Source organism: Lagopus muta, chromosome 1 (assembly GCF_023343835.1).
Source record: "Lagopus muta isolate bLagMut1 chromosome 1, bLagMut1 primary, whole genome shotgun sequence".
NCBI classification, from domain to species: Eukaryota; Metazoa; Chordata; class Aves; order Galliformes; family Phasianidae; genus Lagopus; species Lagopus muta.
The window spans coordinates 64576013-64594533 of NC_064433.1; the positions used below are offsets into that span (position 1 = coordinate 64576013).

Below are 18521 nucleotides of genomic sequence, written 5' to 3' on the forward strand. Positions count from 1 at the left end.
AAAGTCAGCCTCTCTGATCTCCACAGAGCAAACTGCAAGTTTACCCCCACCAGCCCCCTGCAGGCTCCTTCTAGCTGTCTCCTTTCTGAACAGCAGTGGATGCTTGCAGAGGAAGCACCATATCCTGCAGCACTGCTGCATGTTTGAATAGAGGACTGGTTGGCCTCTAGAGTCCTAAGTCTCTGGACACGAGCGTCTCAAAAATGATAAATAGCTCTCTAACTGCTTGTTATGCTCTATTTCCAGTCTCTTAGAAGTACACAGAATCAAAGAATCGCAGAATATTCTGAGTTGGAAGGAGCCCATAAGAATCAGAGTCAACTCCACCCTCCACAGGGGAGCACTCAAAAATCAGACCATGTGTCTGAGAGCACTGAGGTAATGTCCTGCCTTCGAGATGCCACTGGAGGTAGCCTACGAGATAAAGAATCATAGAATCATAGAATCGCTCAGGTTGGAAAAGACCTTAAAGATCATTGAGTCCAACCACCACCTAACCATACTACCCTAACAAGCCTCCACCCAAAGTCTCACATCTTCATCTTCCTGCTTTCCGGTTAAGAAATGCAGAGAGGCTTGGGTGTTTGTTCGTTTGTTTTGTTTTTCACTCTTTGTCTTAATTGCTGGCCCTCTACTCCACGATCCGCCGACAAAGTCCGGCTAAGAGCGGAAGCCAGGGCCGAGCTGCGCGAGCTGAGGAAGTTTGGGTGCCACCGCACACCGTAGGCAGAGCGCCGCCGCCACCTTCCGCGTCTGGGCGAGGAAGCGGCAGTGCTTTTCTCCCTCCTTGCCGCTCTCGGGAGAGGCGGGAAAATGGCGACAGTCCCCGGCGTCGCGCGGAGCCGCTTTGTGGTGGTGGGCGGAGGCATCGCCGGAGTTACCTGCGCCGAGAAGGTACGGGCTGTGGGACCACTGCCCGCCGAGCGCATGCGCGCCCTCCGCCGGCTGGCGGCCCGTGGGTTCGTTGCGGTCAGCGCCAAGAGGGGATTTGGGTCCGTGTTTAATATTCCAGGAGACTATTTGCCTGAAATAGAACTATACGTAGTTGCTGTGGCCCCATCTCACAATTAACGTTTATGATCATTAAGACTGCTTTAAAAGAGATCAAAATTTATTGCTTTCCTGATATTTTCTTCCAAATCTCACAGCGAGTGCCTCTTTTTCATTTATACATGTTTCCCGATCAGATTCTTATGTGATGACTGAGACTTGCTGCTTTTGCTCATTCTTCCTGCATCAAGGAGATGGAATTTGATGATCTTTGAGGTCCTTTCCAACACAAACCATTCTGTGATTCTGTTTCCCAGCCACACAGGAAACACAGTTGGAATGAGTATTAGCAGTCTAATAGCATGTGTTTTAATTCATGGAATCACAAAGTTGCAGGGGTTGGAAGGGTTCTCTAGAGATCATCAGGTCCAGCCCCATGCTAAAGCACATCCCCACAGCAGGTTGCACAGGTAGACATCCAGACAGGTGTTGAATATCTCCAGAGGACACTCCGCAGCCTCTCTGAGCAGCCTGTTCCTGTACTCCATCCCTCTGACAGTGAAGAAGCTGCAACCCTGATGCTTTCTCACACAGACTTTTAGGACAATCTCCTCCTTCCAGGCAGTATTGCAAGGGTTAAGATTCAGTGCAAGTTTTCACTGAGCACCACGTGTAATTCCATCCTCATGTACAGTGTTTTCTGTACATGCCTGGAAAGGGTCTTTTCAGAGAGCAGCACCTTCATTGCCATATTAATGTATTCATTAACCCCATCAAAAATGGCCTCATGTGTTCTGGAGAGCTTTCTATTCTATGCTCTACATGTGTAGCTGCTGGCATGCATGAAATAATAAACCAGAAACATTGAATACAATCTTTCTCAGTCTTGAGACTAAGGGTATAATTCTCTGGAATGAACACCTTGTCCATCATACTGCATTTTGGGTATGCACTTCGGGCTTCTCAGGCTGCTCTCTGATAGCAACCATTGCTTCAGCTCTAACTTAAAAAAAATGCACAGTCAGGTAATTTTCAAGTACATTTAAAACAGCCTGACTGAATACCTTTTTCTTTTTTCTTTTTTTTTTGAGGTTAAATTTATTTCCTATGTTATGAAATGTTTCATGTCTCAACCTAATTTCAACCTTCCCTATTTAGTTGCAACATTTCTTTCAGGTTTGTCATTTTCAGGTTTATGTTTTTCTTTACACCCACATCCATATGTTTGGATAAACTTAATATCTTGTGTGGCAGATTTCTAGTACTTAAAAAGATAAAGGAGTGGAACAACATCAAGGGGACTGAACGAACATTTCAAACAACCATTCAGTCTGAGTAAAAAGAGAGGGATAAACATTAGAGCGTGTGTAAGTGGTACAAAGTATGTGATGTTGGTGTAAAAAGGTCTTAAATGCATCCGATGGTTATTATCTGATCCCGTGCTTTCTATGGCATTCTGTAGGTTTTTTGGAGACTTTTTTATAAGGTACACCTGGGAGCAGCTGCAGGGGCACACTGTGCTGCTCTGTTGCATGAACTTGTCAACCATTTTCTTTTCTGTCAACATAAAGCATACAGCTACAATGGGTGTGAAATACATATTAGGGAGTCATGCTATACAGGGTGTATTACATGACGTTTTTCACATATCCTCATTAAATGCATTTGTATTTTATGCCAGAAATGTGGCTATGTGGATCTCCCTTAAACCAAAGTCTTGGTACTTTGACCTTCAGGTTCTTCCCATCTGAAGTACCATCATAAATGCCCATTTGGTCATGTATAAGACAGAACATGCTTCCTGGTGGTTTTTACAACCGTCTTGTTCATCTGTAGGATACTGGTGATAAGGAACCTGGGTTCTACTGTGGCTGAGCAATGCAGCACTTAAGGTGGAAATTCTTCAGTTGCTTGCAGCTTGTAAGAGTCTTGTACTGTACTGCTTACCAGCATTCTGAAGATGATCCACTTATCGGTTTACTAAATTACATTTAAATTAACCAACAGGAATCAGTATTTCCTCTGTCAAAATGAAGTCTATTAAAAATCATAACAGAAATGCAGGGAATCTCCATAAATTGTGATGAGAGTCTTCCAGCAGCCAGCCTTTAGAATACAGTGAAAATATTCTTTTGAGTAGTCTTTCTTACAGTGGCTGCAGTAGTTGAAGTTGTATGACATAAGTCTTGGCTTTCCCAATTTGATTCATTTCAGTTATGTCCTTCTTCCGTAGCCTTGAAACACTGTTTACCTGATCCACATTTAGGTAATGTAGTGATGTATATTACTTTACTCCAGTAATTTTATTGTGTTTAATTCAAATTCTGTTGATGACTACTTGCTCATCATGTTTTCTGTTTCTTTACAAGCTGGCCATGGACTTCCCGTCAGAAGACATTTTTTTAGTGACAGCTTCTCCAATCATAAAAGCTGTAACAAATTTCAAACAGGTAAGAAAGCTTTAATTTTTGTTACAGTAAGACATCTTCAGAAGTCTGTCCTTGTACAGATAACTTTAGAGTCTAATCTTGAAAGTGATTGTGACTGTGTGTTATTTTGTAGTGATTCATAATCATTACTAAGTTCTCAGTGAATATATTTACAATATTAGTAAATGACCAAAGATTAAATTGGGTGCTTACACGATATAAGTGTTTAATACATTTCTACTGAAGCATCATTTCACTGCTTAGCTAATGGGAATGCTCCATCTTAAGCTCCAAAATGATATCTTTGGAATAAATTATTTAAGAAATTTAGCCTTGCTAGTAGATCTCAGATTGCCCACCATTCTTATAGTAGTAATACGTTAGAATCTCAGGCAGAATCAGACTTCTGACATGTAACAGAAAAGGAATATCCTTCTGTGAAACTGTGCTCAATTTCATCTTCCATAGCTGGTGATTCTTTGCTGCTGTTTTTAAAAATAAAATAATTCCATACTTGAGTTCAAATTTCTGGCTTATAGGTTCATTAGCCAGAGGTACTCAGATCTTACAAGGCACTGCTCTTTTTCCCACCACTTGGGAACAGATTCTACAGTAGGTCATGGGAAGAGTTGGGCTTGGATTGCCCAGAATTCAGGATGAAAAGCTGCAAGCCACTTAAGCTAGTCCATAGCAAGTTAGGTTTTACCACCTGGGGAAAGTTACCAGCCTTCTGCTTGGTATTTGTGTTTTTCTGAGAAATGGTACATAATACAAATATATCATAGTACAGGTATGTCTTAGGACTAGTAAAAAAAAGTTATTATTTCTTTTAGGTCTGCAGGTCTCAGAATCAGTTTTCCTGATGTATTGATGCTTATATTCAAATTTCAGAAGGGGGAAATTTAGGCATAGAGATTTAAACAAAAGTTTTTGCTGTTAGTAGCTGTAACTGGCTGCCAGTATCTGAAGGCTCTTTGTGAGAATGCAAGGTAACACCCAACTAATGAATCTCGAGCACAGATACAGATTGGTCAGAGAATGGCTTGAGAGCAGTCCTGACACGAAGGATGTGGGAGTGTCTGTTGATGAAAGATTCAACATGAGCCAGCAATGTGTGCTTGCAGCCCGGAAGGCCAACCGTATCCTGGGTTGGATCAAGAGAAGTGTAACCAGCAGGTCGAGGGAGGGGATTCTGCCTCTCTACTCTGCTCTCGTGAGACCCCACCTGGAGTACTGGGTCCAGTTCTGGGACCTCCAACACAAAAAGAACATAAAGCTGTTGGAGCGGGTCCAGATGAGGGCTATGAGGATGATCAGAGGGCTGGAGCACCTCCCCTATAGGGACAGGCTGAGGGAGCCAGGGCTCTTCAGCCTGGAAAAGAGAAGGCTCTGGGAGACTTTATAGCAGCCTTTCATTACATGAAGGGGGCCTATGGGAAAGCTGGGGAGGGACCTTTTATAAGGGCATGTAGCAACAGGATGAGGGAAAATGACTTTAAAATGGAAGAGGGTAGGTTTAAATTAGATATTAGGAAAAAATTATTTACTGTGAAGTTGGAGAGACAGTGGAACAGGTTGCCCGTTGTGGTTGTGAATGTCCTCTCCCAGGGAGCACTTAAGGCCAGTCTGGATGGGGCTTTGAGCAACCTGGTGTAGAGGGAGAGCCCTCCCTGCCTGGAGCAGGGGATTGGAACCAAAAGATCTTAAAGGTCCCTTCCAGCCCAAACCATTCTATGATTCTGAGTTCTCACAATGCTGACTCTGGTGGTCGTGGGTATCCAGGACAGGCATTTACATATTGCAGAGATGTAAAGTCTGTAATTTGTATCAGCAGAAGTTTTGGCAAGTGAAGTGTAAGGGAATAAATAAGCACTGTTTGAAGGCAGAGCATCTAAGTTTTGGACATGTATACCTTAAGTTCTCTTTGAATTGCAGAGGTGTTCAGTTCCTAGCTGTGCACGAGATTGTTTAAATACCCTACAAAGTAGAAGGCCTGAAGGTTCCTATGCAGCTGTTTCCTTCTGGAACAGACCTCAGTTCTGTTACTGAGGTCATAACTTACTGGGGTGTTTTCCAAGTTCTGTTGTTTGTTTGTTTTTTCACTAGTCTCTAAAATATCTGATAGTGACTACATATGTGCTGCTGAGTAAATGCTCTGAGGAGATCTTGAATCTGTTTTGCATGAACATTTACCTTACACATCTTACTTACAAGTTGGACAAAAGTAAGCACTTTTTCTGACATAAGGACCAAATTACCTGCAGCATGAGGTTGAACTGTTGAATGTTAGAAGAAAATATCACTGGGTACTTAATTTTTTAAGAAGGGAAAAACATAGATGCCCTTTTGTCTAGAATGAATGATTCTCTGTGCTGTTTTGAACAAAATGTTCTTCCTCCAGAATACTAAAGAAAGATGCTTGCATGGGAGACCATGTAACATCATTGAGTTACTATATGAGAGTTTTACCAAACAGGTCAACAGGGTCTTAGAAACGCATCCAGTAGATTAAAAATGCAATGTTGCTAAGTCTAATTTTATATATATATATAAATATATATTTTATATATATATATATATAAAATATATATAAAATAAAACATTATAGCAGTTAATGTATCCATCAGGGTAAATAGCTTTAGAACTACAATTCTCTGTATTACTTTGATCCTTTACCAAGGACATGCACAAAAGGTTTCTATGCATAAAAATGTACTTTTGGCAGTGACGGTAACATGATTCAAGACAATATGGTCTTTATATTATTAGAAATTCACTTAATACTTTTTTGTTGGTTGTTTTTTTTTTTTTTTTTTTTTTACAAACTTCAGAAATTAAAATGGATTATTCTTATTTTTAAATCTCTTTCTGCTTCTTCCAGGTCTCAAAAACACTTGAGGAATTTGATGTAGAAGAGCAACCAAGTTCTCTATTAGAACAACGATATCCTAATATTAAAGTTATCCACTCTGCTGTAAAACAATTGAAAAGTGATGAGCATGTAAGATAATGTTTTCTCTTTTTAACTTATCATGATTTTGGAGGTAAAAAAAAAAAAAAAATCTGAGAAACCATTGAATGATTTTGGCATGAAATTCTGTTCAGCAACGTTCTGTTTATTAAAATGTAATTTACTAAAAATTACCAGAGAGTACCTCTGTAATAGACATGTGAAGTTACAGCCTGAACCAGTGTTTGAGCACCTGGTGGGAAGGCAGGGCCAACCCAGGGGAGCTCAGGTGTATGCAGTGCACCTAGTGACTGGAAGAGGTGGAGCCAGGATCCATCCCTTCCCAGACCTCGTGTAAGGGTTGGAAGTGAAAGTAAGGGGTCTCTTACTGGAGATCCCTGCCTGCTTGAGGCATCCCAAAGATAAGCAGCTTTTATCCTTTGTTTTTGTGTCCACAGTTGCTGCATTTGTGCTTGTCTTCATTTGCTGCAGCTGAAGACTGTGCCAGCCTGCTATTATCACTGTACTCTTCTTTTAATAGATATTTATGGTGGTGTTCTCGTAGACTGTGGCTGCTTGTTAAATGATTATAGATCAAAATTTAGTTGTTAATCAACAAACTGTGCCCTTTTGATTCATATTTTCAATACCTTGGATTTGTGGTATTGAATACCTGGTTGGAACAGGAGGGAAAACAGTCAATTAAACCTATATAGTTTATCAGTGTAGATGTCAGAAAAGTTCTGTAACCCTTAACTGTGTGTCTTTGTGATTCCTGAATTACAACTTGTTGATATAAAGGCCAAAATTTTAACAACTTTATGATGTATAAAAAACTAGTTCTCAAAAGAAGCAGCATTTCTACCTTTCCTTTGTTCTTTTTAACAAAAGAAACGTTGCAGGCAGGAGCAATGCACAGTACATACATGTCCTCTTTACTGTCCAAGTCAGCTTGATATGCTTGCTTTGTTTTAATTCAATGATTATCAGAAATTCATGTTCAGGTCTCAAACTGTTCTTGCTCATTTTAAGTTGCAGAGCTGTGACTTCAGTTAGATTATAAGGCTGCTTGTATTGTGACCTAAACTGTTGACTTGTAGCTTCACTCCTGTAGGGTTATAGTTTAGTCTAAGTGGATTCCAGTAGCTCATGTAAATGGATTTTGAAGGATCTTTTTCCTCTGTTATCTCAAAATCTTTAAACCTCCCTTTGTGTGAAACCGCTGTAAACTATTTGGCTTCTAGTTTGGAAAGCATCAAACAATACTTTAAATTTAATGTGACTTCGTTGCAGAGTGATGTAGCTTGTTTAGCACCTACCCTTGTCTTCAGCAAAGAACTAAATGTGCAATCTTTCTAAACTTTATTCTGGGTAGCACTTAGTTAATACACTACTGCAGTTCTTAAGGTAAGAGAAGTCAAAGAGTGTAGTGTCAGTCTCCAATTGTGTGTGTGATTATTCATCTATTAAAAATCATAAAAGACCCAAAAATGTGTTGGTGTCATAAAGCCGTACTTATTTTTTCCTAATAAAGCCAAAGATCTGGATTGCACAGTGTTTTGCTCTTACAGCTATCTTACTACTATCTAGAAGTGTTATGAGTGGGATTCTTATTTGCTAATACAGAGTAGTGCACAGGTCTACATCTGTTGCTGGGGTGGGGGGACACTAACAGATAGGAAATGGATTCTTTCAACACAGATGGTGAGTACAGGGTGCCACCAAGAGGTAATATTTAGATTCCATCTGTTTGAAGTGTACGTGTTCCATTTCATCAGTCACACCATATCACATATTTAGGCCTGTCAGTGTGTGGTGAGGTAACATGAATGAAATAAGTCATAATGAGAGAGTGAAAGCTTGCTTGTTTTTAAGAAGCCAGTGCAACCTTTTAATACCTGCAAAATACACCAAGAAAAAAAAAGAAGCCAGTGTTGTTTTATGTGTCTCCAATTACTTCTTTTTTCCCCTTAATTTTTAACAGAAAATTTTCACTGAAGATGGGAGAGAATATACATATGAGAAACTTTGCCTGTGTGCTGGAGCAAAACCTAAATTAATTTTTGAAGGAAACCCATATGTATTAGGAATTCGGGATACTGACAGTGCACAGGTAAATGCATTTTGGACTTGTATGTGTGTAATATATTCATCTTTCTGATGGGAGTTGCTAAAAATGGTTGCAGGGTGAAACAGAGGAACATCAAATGCTATTTATTATTTTATGTCCTTAAATAGAACGTTTTCAATAGCAGAGAAAGCCTTCAGAAACATTAAATAATTGGTGACTAAGTTTATCAAGTTAATAAATGGTTCATAGATTGTGTTTCTAACAGAAGAGTCCAGAATAAAAGGTGTTCTTTTGCTCTCTGGGCAGAAGCCAACCTGAAAATGCAGACAGGAAGTAGGAACTTCCCTGAAAAGGTGCACCCAGTACATTGTGTGAAGGGCTGCTTCATAGTGACAAGCAACCATGGGTGGACTTCTTTTGGTTGTACAGAAAATAATTACTATTGTAATCCAGGATGTGAACTGCAAGATGTTTTTGTGTGTTGCTGTTTGTTTTGGATATTAAAACTTTACCTGAGGTTACAAAATGGAGAACTAAAAATAGAAGCTATATTGGCTTGTTTCTTTTATTTCTCTCACCACTAAGATTGGATTTGGAGACTTATTTCTTTCTAAAAATTTTTGGGGGCAAATAAAAATAACTTCTCAGATTTTCTACAGATCGTTTATTTTGCTCCTGAATTCTAATCAGGAATTCTTACTTTCCTAAATGTCTGTATCTTTGCTCTCTTAATGCTGTAAAAATCACCTTGAAAATTATACTTACTGTGATAAAATTTGACTAAGAGATCATACAATGCTAATGGTCTCTGGGACATAAAGCTTTTATGGATTCTATTATGGGTTCTGTCAGTTTGGCTTAAATGTAATTACTTAACATTCTCCTGGCTCAGCTTGAGACTTACAGTGCTGCAGAAACAATTTCATCCCTTAATGTGATAGAACTTCATGGGTTCCATTGGCTTCTTTAACAGATTCTTAGCATAAGTAAACGTTTATCAGTAGTTTGAGAAAATGAAACTAAAACCACTGAGAGAAAGTATAGGAAAGGATATATTTTATCAATGTTCCTTCAATTGTTTTCTTTTCTGACACAGGCTTTTCAGAAGAACTTGGCTCGAGCTGAGAGAATAGTAGTGGTTGGTAATGGTGGGATTGCACTTGAATTAGTGTAAGTCAACAACTAAGTTATAAATTCACATATGCAGATAAAATCTTTAATAGTTTGATGTTCAATCATGTGTGCATGAGTTTGGAAGAAGGTTGACTTATAAAGAGCTCTTAATCAATTTTTCTACTAAATGCCTTAAGAATTGTTTTTCACCACATAGTGAAGGGTGTTGTCACAAAATTCAGACAGCTTTATAAGAAGCTTTGACATACAGATATGAAGAATATACAGCATTTTTCTAATCTGGCACCGACAGATTTCTGCTTATGCTAATAACAGTGATATTTATGTTACAAAACTTCTCTACTTTCTAGAGATAGGAGATGTAACAATGAAACAGCTGTTCTTGCATCCAGCCTGATTTAAGTTGATAGAGCTTCTGAACTGTCTGATATGGCTTTTGTTGTAGGGAAGATACAGTCTGACAGATTGTGAAACCATTTATATTATACAATTATGTAGTCTTGTTTTGCAATGTAGGGAACTGTTTTTTAAATTGGACATATACAAACTTGATGCTGGTTGGACTTGATGATCTTGAAGGTCTTCCAGCCTACATGATGCTATGATTCTGTAAATCCTCCTCTGCGTTGCAGTCCGTGTTCCATCTGATAGCATCTTTGATGGACAGGAACGGTTCCAAATACCAGTTGTCAGCAGTGGGCAGTTTGGAGAAAATGGCTGGGTTTTTTCATTGTGAGGAACAGGAAATACTAAGCATTATTACTACAGACTTGATCTACCTTTCCCTCCTGCCATAACAACAGTTGTTTGTAGTCATGAGAAAGTGGAAGAAGAAAGGTGTCTCTTCTTTCTTTTGTGGCTTCCTGAAGTAAATATATAAAGGGCTGTAGTGAATTTGATAGGTTTGGAAGTCTTGTTCCTTATTTCTAGCTTCTGGAATAGAAACTTGCAGACTTCTTGTTGTCTTATTCAGAGTCATAGATCCTTTTTTGGGTACTGTCTAATTTTATCTGTTGTTTAAATGCTCACAGGTATGAAATTGAAGGCTGCGAAGTAATCTGGGCTATCAAAGACAAAGCCATTGGAAACACTTTTTTTGATGCAGGAGCAGCTGAATTTCTTATTCCAAAACTGACTGCTGAAAAACAAGAGACTCCAATTGAATGTAAAAGAACCAAGTATACAATGGAAGGTATTGTGCTTCAGTCCCCTAGCACTACAGCAATGCTGAATATTAAAAATAGCCCTGAAAACAGTTAATTTAGCAGGCTGTAATCATGGTTTACTATTATAAGCTATTGCAGTCTTTCTAGCTCTTAAGAGCCCATTCTGATGCCTAGCAATAGCATGGTTGTTTCAGAGGCAAGTGCAGTAATAAAAGGCATAACACTGAAAAGTGATAAATGCTTGTTTGGGTTTGATTTAGGTATTACTTAGGTATTAGGAAGAAGTTTTTTACACAGAGGGTGGTGACGCAGTGGAACAGGTTGCCCAAGGAAGTTGTGGATGCCCATCCCTGGAGGCATTCAAGGCCAGGCTGGATGTGGCTCTGGGCAGCCTGGTCTGGTGGTTGGCGACCCTGCACATAGCAGGGGGGTTGAAACTGGATGATCTTTGAGGTCCTTTTCAACCCAGGCCATTCTATGGTTCTATGATTTGTCTGCAAACTAATGATGTTTGGGATTTTGCCTTACCTTACCTTGTTTGTTCCATGTTTCTCCCCCTCTTTTCGTAACCAGATCGTATTCCTCTTGATTCATAATTGTTGGTCTGAATTCAGCAGGCAGTGAAGTATGTGTGCTGAATCTGATATTCTCCATCTCTCTGTCATCAGGAAGTGAGAAGAAAGAAAGGGCCGCAGCAGCATCTGACAAACTGGGCAGTGCTTTGGGCCCCGACTGGCATGAAGGCCTACAGCTGAAAGGAACCAAAGAGGTATGTTTGTGATCTTGCTTGCATTTGTTTAATTGCTGTTTTATGATGATAGCATTACAGAACTTATGATGATGAAATGTAACTTTCAGGATTATTAGGATGAGAAAAATGAAATGTGTTTGAACTGGTTCACTTACCAGAATTACAGAGAAAAATGTGTTAACAGAAGTCGAATTGCTTTCTATTTCAAGAGGGAGGTGGCAAACCAGATCCACTGAATGGTTTCATCAATTTCCTATTCAGATTAAACATAAATGATGGTTTGCACACCTCTCCAGGACTGGTGTCAATCCTACCATTAAACAGAAGCAGTAATACGTCCACTCTCTTCTAGCTGCTTTAGATATATTTTCCTATGTGAAAAATAGGACAGTATAACTTGCACAGGGGTATAGAGGTATTATCTTTATCATAAATTATGATAGAAAGTGGAAGGACTTAAAGTTCTGCAAGACAGTGTAAGGGAACTATTGTGTCATAGTCTGAACTATAACTGGTCACCTGGGAAAAGGACTCAGCCTTGGGAGCACAGGTGAAGGCAATTCATCTGTGTGACTGGAAGAGTAGAGCCTGACTTCACCTCTCTTAGACCCCATTTAAAGGCTGATTGCCACTGGGGAAGGATCTCTTTCTGGAGATTCCTGCCTTGTGGAGTTTTCCCCTGTGATCCCAGATCTTCAGAGACAGGTGAGCACCTTTCTTTTTCCTTTGTAACACCATTCCATTTATGCCAGTCCCTTTGTTTCTACGCTCCTGTATCACCATTCCACTGTGACCTTTCTGATTGTAACGGAGAGAGAATTTTTTTGTTGTTGTTCTGTTAAGTTCTGGATTTCCCTCTTGTAATGAAAAGCACCAGTACTTTTGCATAAGGTTTCCTGATCCCAAATAAAGTATGCAGAGGCAAGCTAATACTCATCTATTCAATAGAGATACTAACATCAATGGGAGGCAGCTGGCCAGTAGAGTGTCTGCCCCGGGGTTACCCCAGCAGATAACATCTCACCAGCAGGCTGCTACTGGTCACTTAACTCCCTTAGTACTGTGGCCATATATATAACAGCAGGAGACAATAAAGCACCGTGAATCAGAATGAACCAGGTCCTTCACAGAAAGCAAGGAGACCTGTACAGCTGCACAACAGTTTCTCACAAACACATTTCTTCTAGCTGTGTGCAGAAGGTAGAGGCAGATTACTTGCATTCCCAAGGTAACAGACTAGTCACCTGTTCAGGCTGTGATCTGTAGCTGGCTAATATGCCTTGTGATAGGATGGGATATATGGTAATTGTTTTTTGTTTAGTAACACCTCAATTTGGAGGAGGTGTTACTAAATTACTAAATAATACTCTATTATTTGCTATAATATTGCCAATTAATTAAAAATTTTGACAATCTTTCTTTAGTTTTCTCATAAAATACATATTGAAATACTATGTGAAGTGAAGAAAATACACTCACAGCAAGAATTTATACAACTGCAACAGAATTCCTTGGCTTTTCCTAAGGAGGGGAAGAATGTAGAACCAGATGAAGGTAGGTGTGACCAAAAAAAAAAGTGAGTGCCGGTGCTGATTAGGAAAGCATGCTGAAGTAATGTTGGAGCATGTTTGAGCTTGATTGCTTTGTACTAAAGAAAATGCAGATTTGAAAGAACAGACCTTTACTTCTGTAAATTAAATGGTGTTCTAGCAGTTTTCGTAGAATCATAGAATGGTTTGGGTTGGAAGGGACCTTTAAGATCATCAAGTTCCAACTCCCTGCTATAGGCAGGGACACCTCCATCTAGACCAGGTTGCTCAAAGCCTCATCCAGCCTGGCCTTGAATGCCCCATTTGTAGGAGTTGAGGATTTATGGGCTATATTTACTTTACAAAATGCTATGAGACAGGCTTATTTTTCAAGAGAGTCACCTAAATATTGTGTGTAAAATATTTGTTCCTGTGGTGATTCAATAAAAGGATTTGATTCAGGAAAATTCAGAGAAAGCTGCTAGTGTGACTGGCTCAGCTCCAGATCTCATTTTTTTTTTGGTCCCAAATGAAATGAAAAGGTTTTATAGGTAATCTCTATATTTGGAAAATATTTTTTCCTATCTAATCAACCAGATATCTCAAATTATTTTCATTTCACTTCCTGTAATAAGACATTATTAGAATATCTTCTGTTGGTTATATTCTCAGGGCAATTTTTTCCCCTTTTTCAGTTCAGTGGCCTGTATATGTGGAATTAACTAATGGAAAAATTTATGGCTGCAATTTCATTGTCAGTGCAACTGGAGTTGTGCCAAATGTGAAACCATTTCTTGATAGCAATAATGTAAGTATTTACTGATTTACTTCAAAGTTTGAGCTGTTTGGGTTTGGTGTTTTTTTTTTTTCCTTCTTTATTTGTACAGGAAAATGAGCTCTTTCAAATGGTTTATGCTTCTCTTGACGTGAAACATTGATGTACAGCATTTCAATATAAGGCTGGTATGCTGAATTCTGAAATGCAGTACTGATCTGTTCTGAAACACAGTGAGAAGAAAGTGTGGGTTGGTAAGAAATTCTACTTTTGCTAATTTTATTGCTCGTTTGAAGGGTTTGACAAGATTCAGGTAAGTTCAGCAGGGGGTTGGGTTGCATTATAATATGGCATGGTAATTCTGCATGTGTAAGTGATTGCAAAAGTACTTTGTTCTGATGCTCTTCAGGGAAATCTGTTATATTCCCTTAAAAACAAAGTTCCCTTAAGATTGGGATGTTTGAATGTGTTTCTGCCTTTTAATCAGTCTTCTCTAATTGAGTCACATTAGATGAGCTTGAACAGTCATAAGTTGTTTACGCTGTATTAGCTTTTCTCTGTTGTTAAATGGAGTCCATAAGAGCACCTTGCTGAGTATGAATCCCTATCTTCAAATGATTAAGTAGAAATTTTAAAGGAGAGTCTGCAATTAAAAAGTAGCAAATGAGGCGACCACCTAAGATAGATAAAGAAAATTACTCAGTTAAAATTACTGTTATTCTTCTGTGCTGAGCTGTGCAAATCCTTAAGTTTGCTATAGGTGAAGATGGAGGCCTTAAAGTAGACAAACACATGCACACATCCCTGCCAGACATCTATGCAGCTGGGGATATCTGCAGTGCGGCGTGGGAACACAGCCCTGTGTGGCATCAGGTAAAACAAACGGTACAGCTGTGTGCTCAGTAGTAATCTGTGAAGTAAAATACACAGTTCCTTAGATGTGAGGAAAAGCATTATTGAGAGGAAACCATTGGGTTAGTAGATAATCCTGGGTGTGCTGATAACAGATAACTTTATCTATGTGGCTAAAAGCCAAGTTGTTCATCTTTCTATGAAGAAAATACGCTCTGTGCTTTCATTGCATGCCGACAAGTATCGTGTACCTTCCCTTTTCAGATGAGACTGTGGACTCAAGCTAGGCAGATGGGATGGTATGCAGCAAAATGCATGGCAGCAGATGCTTTGGGGGAGTCTGTTGATCAAGATTTCTGCTTTGAATTGTTTGCTCATGTAACAAAATTCTTCAACTACAAGGTAAGTGTATCTGTTTTTAATCACTGAGTAACATGCATTGCTTGTTTACATTCAATTGCTAATGCTGAACAGTTGGTTTAATATTGATGAAACAGTGTTCTCTGTATAATTAAGATTTTCTCTGTTCATGCTGGCTGAATGCTGAAACTGAAAGGGACAAAGGTATCCGTTTTATTTCATTAAGATTCTGTTCATGAAGAAATTCAATACAATCAAGCATGGGAATTAGCTCATTATTGCTTTTACTATCATATTTCAAGGTGAAGGTTTTTAATTACACTGTGGCTCCCAGAACCAATGGAAGGCAGACTTTCTTTTTACTGTTGGGGCAAATCCCTGTTTACATCTTTCTTTTGAAGCTTAGAATGTTAATGGTGAGAACACTAAAAGCCGCTGCAATGTTCTTATGAGTGGTTTTTCTTTTTTCCTTCTGCTAGGTGGTGGTTTTGGGAAAATTCAATGCTCAAGGCTTGGGTTTAGACCATGAACTAATGCTGAGATGTACCAAGGGACAAGAGTATGTTAAAGTGGTGATGCAGAATGGACGAATGATGGGAGCAGTGCTGATCGGTGAAACGGACTTGGAAGAAACTTTTGAGAACTTGATTTTAAATCAAATGGACCTTTCAGCTTATGGTGAAGATCTCCTGAATCCAGATATTGATATAGAAGATTATTTTGATTGAATGAAAACCAATTTCTATTTTGTATACAGTTTTAATACTATTTGTCTTCTGAAATGTCTTCTGGGGTTTACCAGAAAACAGGGAGAAGCGCGATTCTTTATTGAGATCTTAGAGTTGATGTCAAATTAGTAGAAGGCAAATAAGGTAGATCTGTGTAGAAATGCAGCAGTAAAAGCAAGCTGATTAATGTTAGCAGTGATTTGATCTAGATTAGATGAGAATATGGAAGCAGGGCTATTGTATTCCTGAAAAGCAGGCTTTGCTGTGCTGTTAAGATAGCACTGCATTCAGTTCAGGGTGGTCTTCACTGTTAGAAAGAATGTAAATAAAGCACTACATAATGCATGTTAAATCCAGTGCCTTCCTACTGGGGGAAGAGCCATGTGTAATGTTCTACAATCCATTCCATTTGCATCCTTCTGCTGCTAATAACTTCAAGGACTTGGCTCAGGTTCTAAGTCTCCTGTTCCAGCTAACAGCACCATCACTTTCAAGCTGGCACTTAAAGCTTTTGCCATCTGCAATGTAGTTTGCAAATACAGAACAAACTGGATGCTTTATGTTTGTTTCAGGTATTGTGGTAAAGCTGAACTGATGCCATCCTGTGTGATTTTCAACAGGAGCAGTGTGAAGCCACTCCAAAGAAGGGTTGGCACAACACCACTGGTGGCTGTCACCTGCAGAGATCTTATCAGATATGTAGAGCAGACTGCTGGATGTATCTTATTAGGTAGATGGTACTGGGTGCCATTCTGAGTGCTGGAAAGAGAGTGGCCCTGTGCACAAAGCTGATATTGGAAGTTTTGCATTTTCAATACCAATTGTTTTGCTGTGTGTTTTGAAGATTTTTCTTAAGCTTTTCTGTGATTTCCATTATGCTGATGGGGTTCAAGCAGAGAACTATTGCAGTCAGATAAAGAAGTCATTCAGGAGGTTCTTTGTCCTTGCAGCTTTCTGCCCTCTCCTTGCTTATGATCATGTGTGTTGGTTCCAGGAAGGAATTTCTGGAGGTAAGAAATTCAAATTTGACTTTTGGTCACTAATATAAGCCCCCTTCCTGCAACTTAGCAGAATGTTTTAAGATTTATTTTTTTATTTAAATTATTTTAAATATAAGTCTTGAATTATAACACACTTCCTGGATGTATGTTTAGTTATGGAAGATGTACTGTAGTCATCATGATACATATGCATGGGTTTGCATATGTTACTTTCTTTGTGACAAGTAATAATAATTACACTAAGTGCCTCATTTCCTAGTGATAAAATCCAACTATTTAAGCTATTCCTTCGCATTGTCTTTGTATTCATGGACACAAATTGTTTCATACTTGATTTTGATCTGCAGTTGAGTTACTATTTAGGATTGAACTATGAGTATTTCTTTGTACAAAGTTGGCATTATATGCTGGGACTTCTCCCAGAAAACTACTCTAATTATTTTGAAGAGAATGACTGTTTAATTAAATGAATTAATTCTATTTTTGGCAAAGCTTTCAATTTATTGATGCATGAAAACTCTAAGCTTCAGTCATGGAGTTCTATCAGAAAAATAAAGCTGAAGAGCTTTACTTGAGTAACATGGAGTATTTTTTGTGTGTGGAATTTGAAGTTGATACACAGCTGAGTGCCTACAAAAACGTAGCAGATCAAGCATTCAAACACATATGTGCCTAACTAGCTCTTGCAGTCAGTAGTAGCTGTGTCTTTCCCCCTGTGGTAGCACAGTTACCTTCTTCTGACAATACTGGTGTACGTGTGCGTCTAAGGAAGCCAACTTTTTATGTGCAGTAGAAATACATACATTCTTCTGGCATCTGCAGCTCCTCTGTGAAGGAAGCAAAAAGATCCTGTAGCTAAAGATTTCCTCAAATCCATAGGGATTGCTGAGGAGAGATCATGACCCATAAAAAATGCCACAGTTGAGCCAGGAGGGTGGTACAGGTCACTGCATTCCCATGTTAACAGTGAAGTTAGGCTTGAAAAGAGAGAGGCTTCCTGGCACTCAATTATATAACAAAGAAGGTAGAGTTAAGCAAATAGAACAATACTGTCACACTTTAAATAATCAAATTCAGAAGATTGCTATATAAACACATCATTCAGGACTGAGGAAAGTAGAAATGGAAAGAAAACTTGTAGTAACCCCACCGCTGCAGAAAGAACTGAAGCTCTTAACATACCCCAGCATTTGTGGGTGCTAAAAAGCATCAGCTTTTTTTCTTCAAGAGCTATTTCATGTCTGTGAAACAATGCTAAGCTACAGATTTTGCTCCTTGTTTGGAAAGGAGTATTACTTTCCTCATCTTCACTTACTGTATGAAAATGAACCTTCCCAAAATTTATGGTAATTAGTCAGATGTAAATAGTTATATAGCAAGAATGTTGTGTTTAACAGCAGCTCCTCCATAAAGCTTTGGTGAAATAGATTTAAATCATTTGTTAGGAAGCTGCACATCTTTTTCAGCTAATTTTACTTAGTAGGTGGCAAAGCTTTTGCTGATAACAGTTTAAGGATAGGGTTTGTTTAGTAAGAAAGAGGTTGCAAATGCTATGACTAGCTTTATAAGGAAAGAGCTCTAAAGGAGAAGTTAAGCTGAATGTTGTTTTCAAACCAGATATTGCTGGTGGTAACAATGTACTGTGCAGTGACCACTTGCATTTAAGACTAGCAGAAAAACAGAAATTTGTGATCAAAGCTGCAAGCACAGTTCAGCCTAAGGCATAAAAGCTTGTGAAAGGCTAACTGCTGTAGGTTCCCTTAAATAAAGGTAAGAGAAGAATGG

General features: G+C 38.9%; 1 protein-coding gene across 1 annotated transcript; it reads left to right on the top strand.

The window, feature by feature from the left end:
* Positions 1 to 719: 719 nt before the first annotated feature.
* On the top strand, positions 720 to 17254 carry PYROXD1 (pyridine nucleotide-disulphide oxidoreductase domain 1). The gene is made up of 12 exons (XM_048933379.1): positions 720 to 894; positions 3360 to 3440; positions 6301 to 6420; positions 8354 to 8482; positions 9537 to 9610; positions 10606 to 10766; positions 11409 to 11509; positions 12916 to 13045; positions 13716 to 13828; positions 14546 to 14668; positions 14912 to 15049; positions 15487 to 17254. The coding sequence occupies exons 1-12, from the start codon at positions 814 to 816 to the stop codon at positions 15733 to 15735; spliced, it is 1500 nt and encodes a 499-aa protein (XP_048789336.1). The 5' UTR covers positions 720 to 813; the 3' UTR covers positions 15736 to 17254.
* Positions 17255 to 18521: the final 1267 nt, after the last annotated feature.

Excerpts from the sequence above, each read along its gene's own strand:
- PYROXD1 (XM_048933379.1), top strand. The coding sequence starts at position 814 with ATGGCGACAGTCCCCGGCGTCGCGCGGAGCCGCTTTGTGGTGGTGGGC. Across the intron at positions 10,767-11,408 it reads AACCAAGTATACAATGGAAG|GAAGTGAGAAGAAAGAAAGG; the intron begins GTATTGTGCTTC and ends CTCTGTCATCAG. Across the intron at positions 13,046-13,715 it reads GAATGTAGAACCAGATGAAG|TTCAGTGGCCTGTATATGTG; the intron begins GTAGGTGTGACC and ends CCCCTTTTTCAG.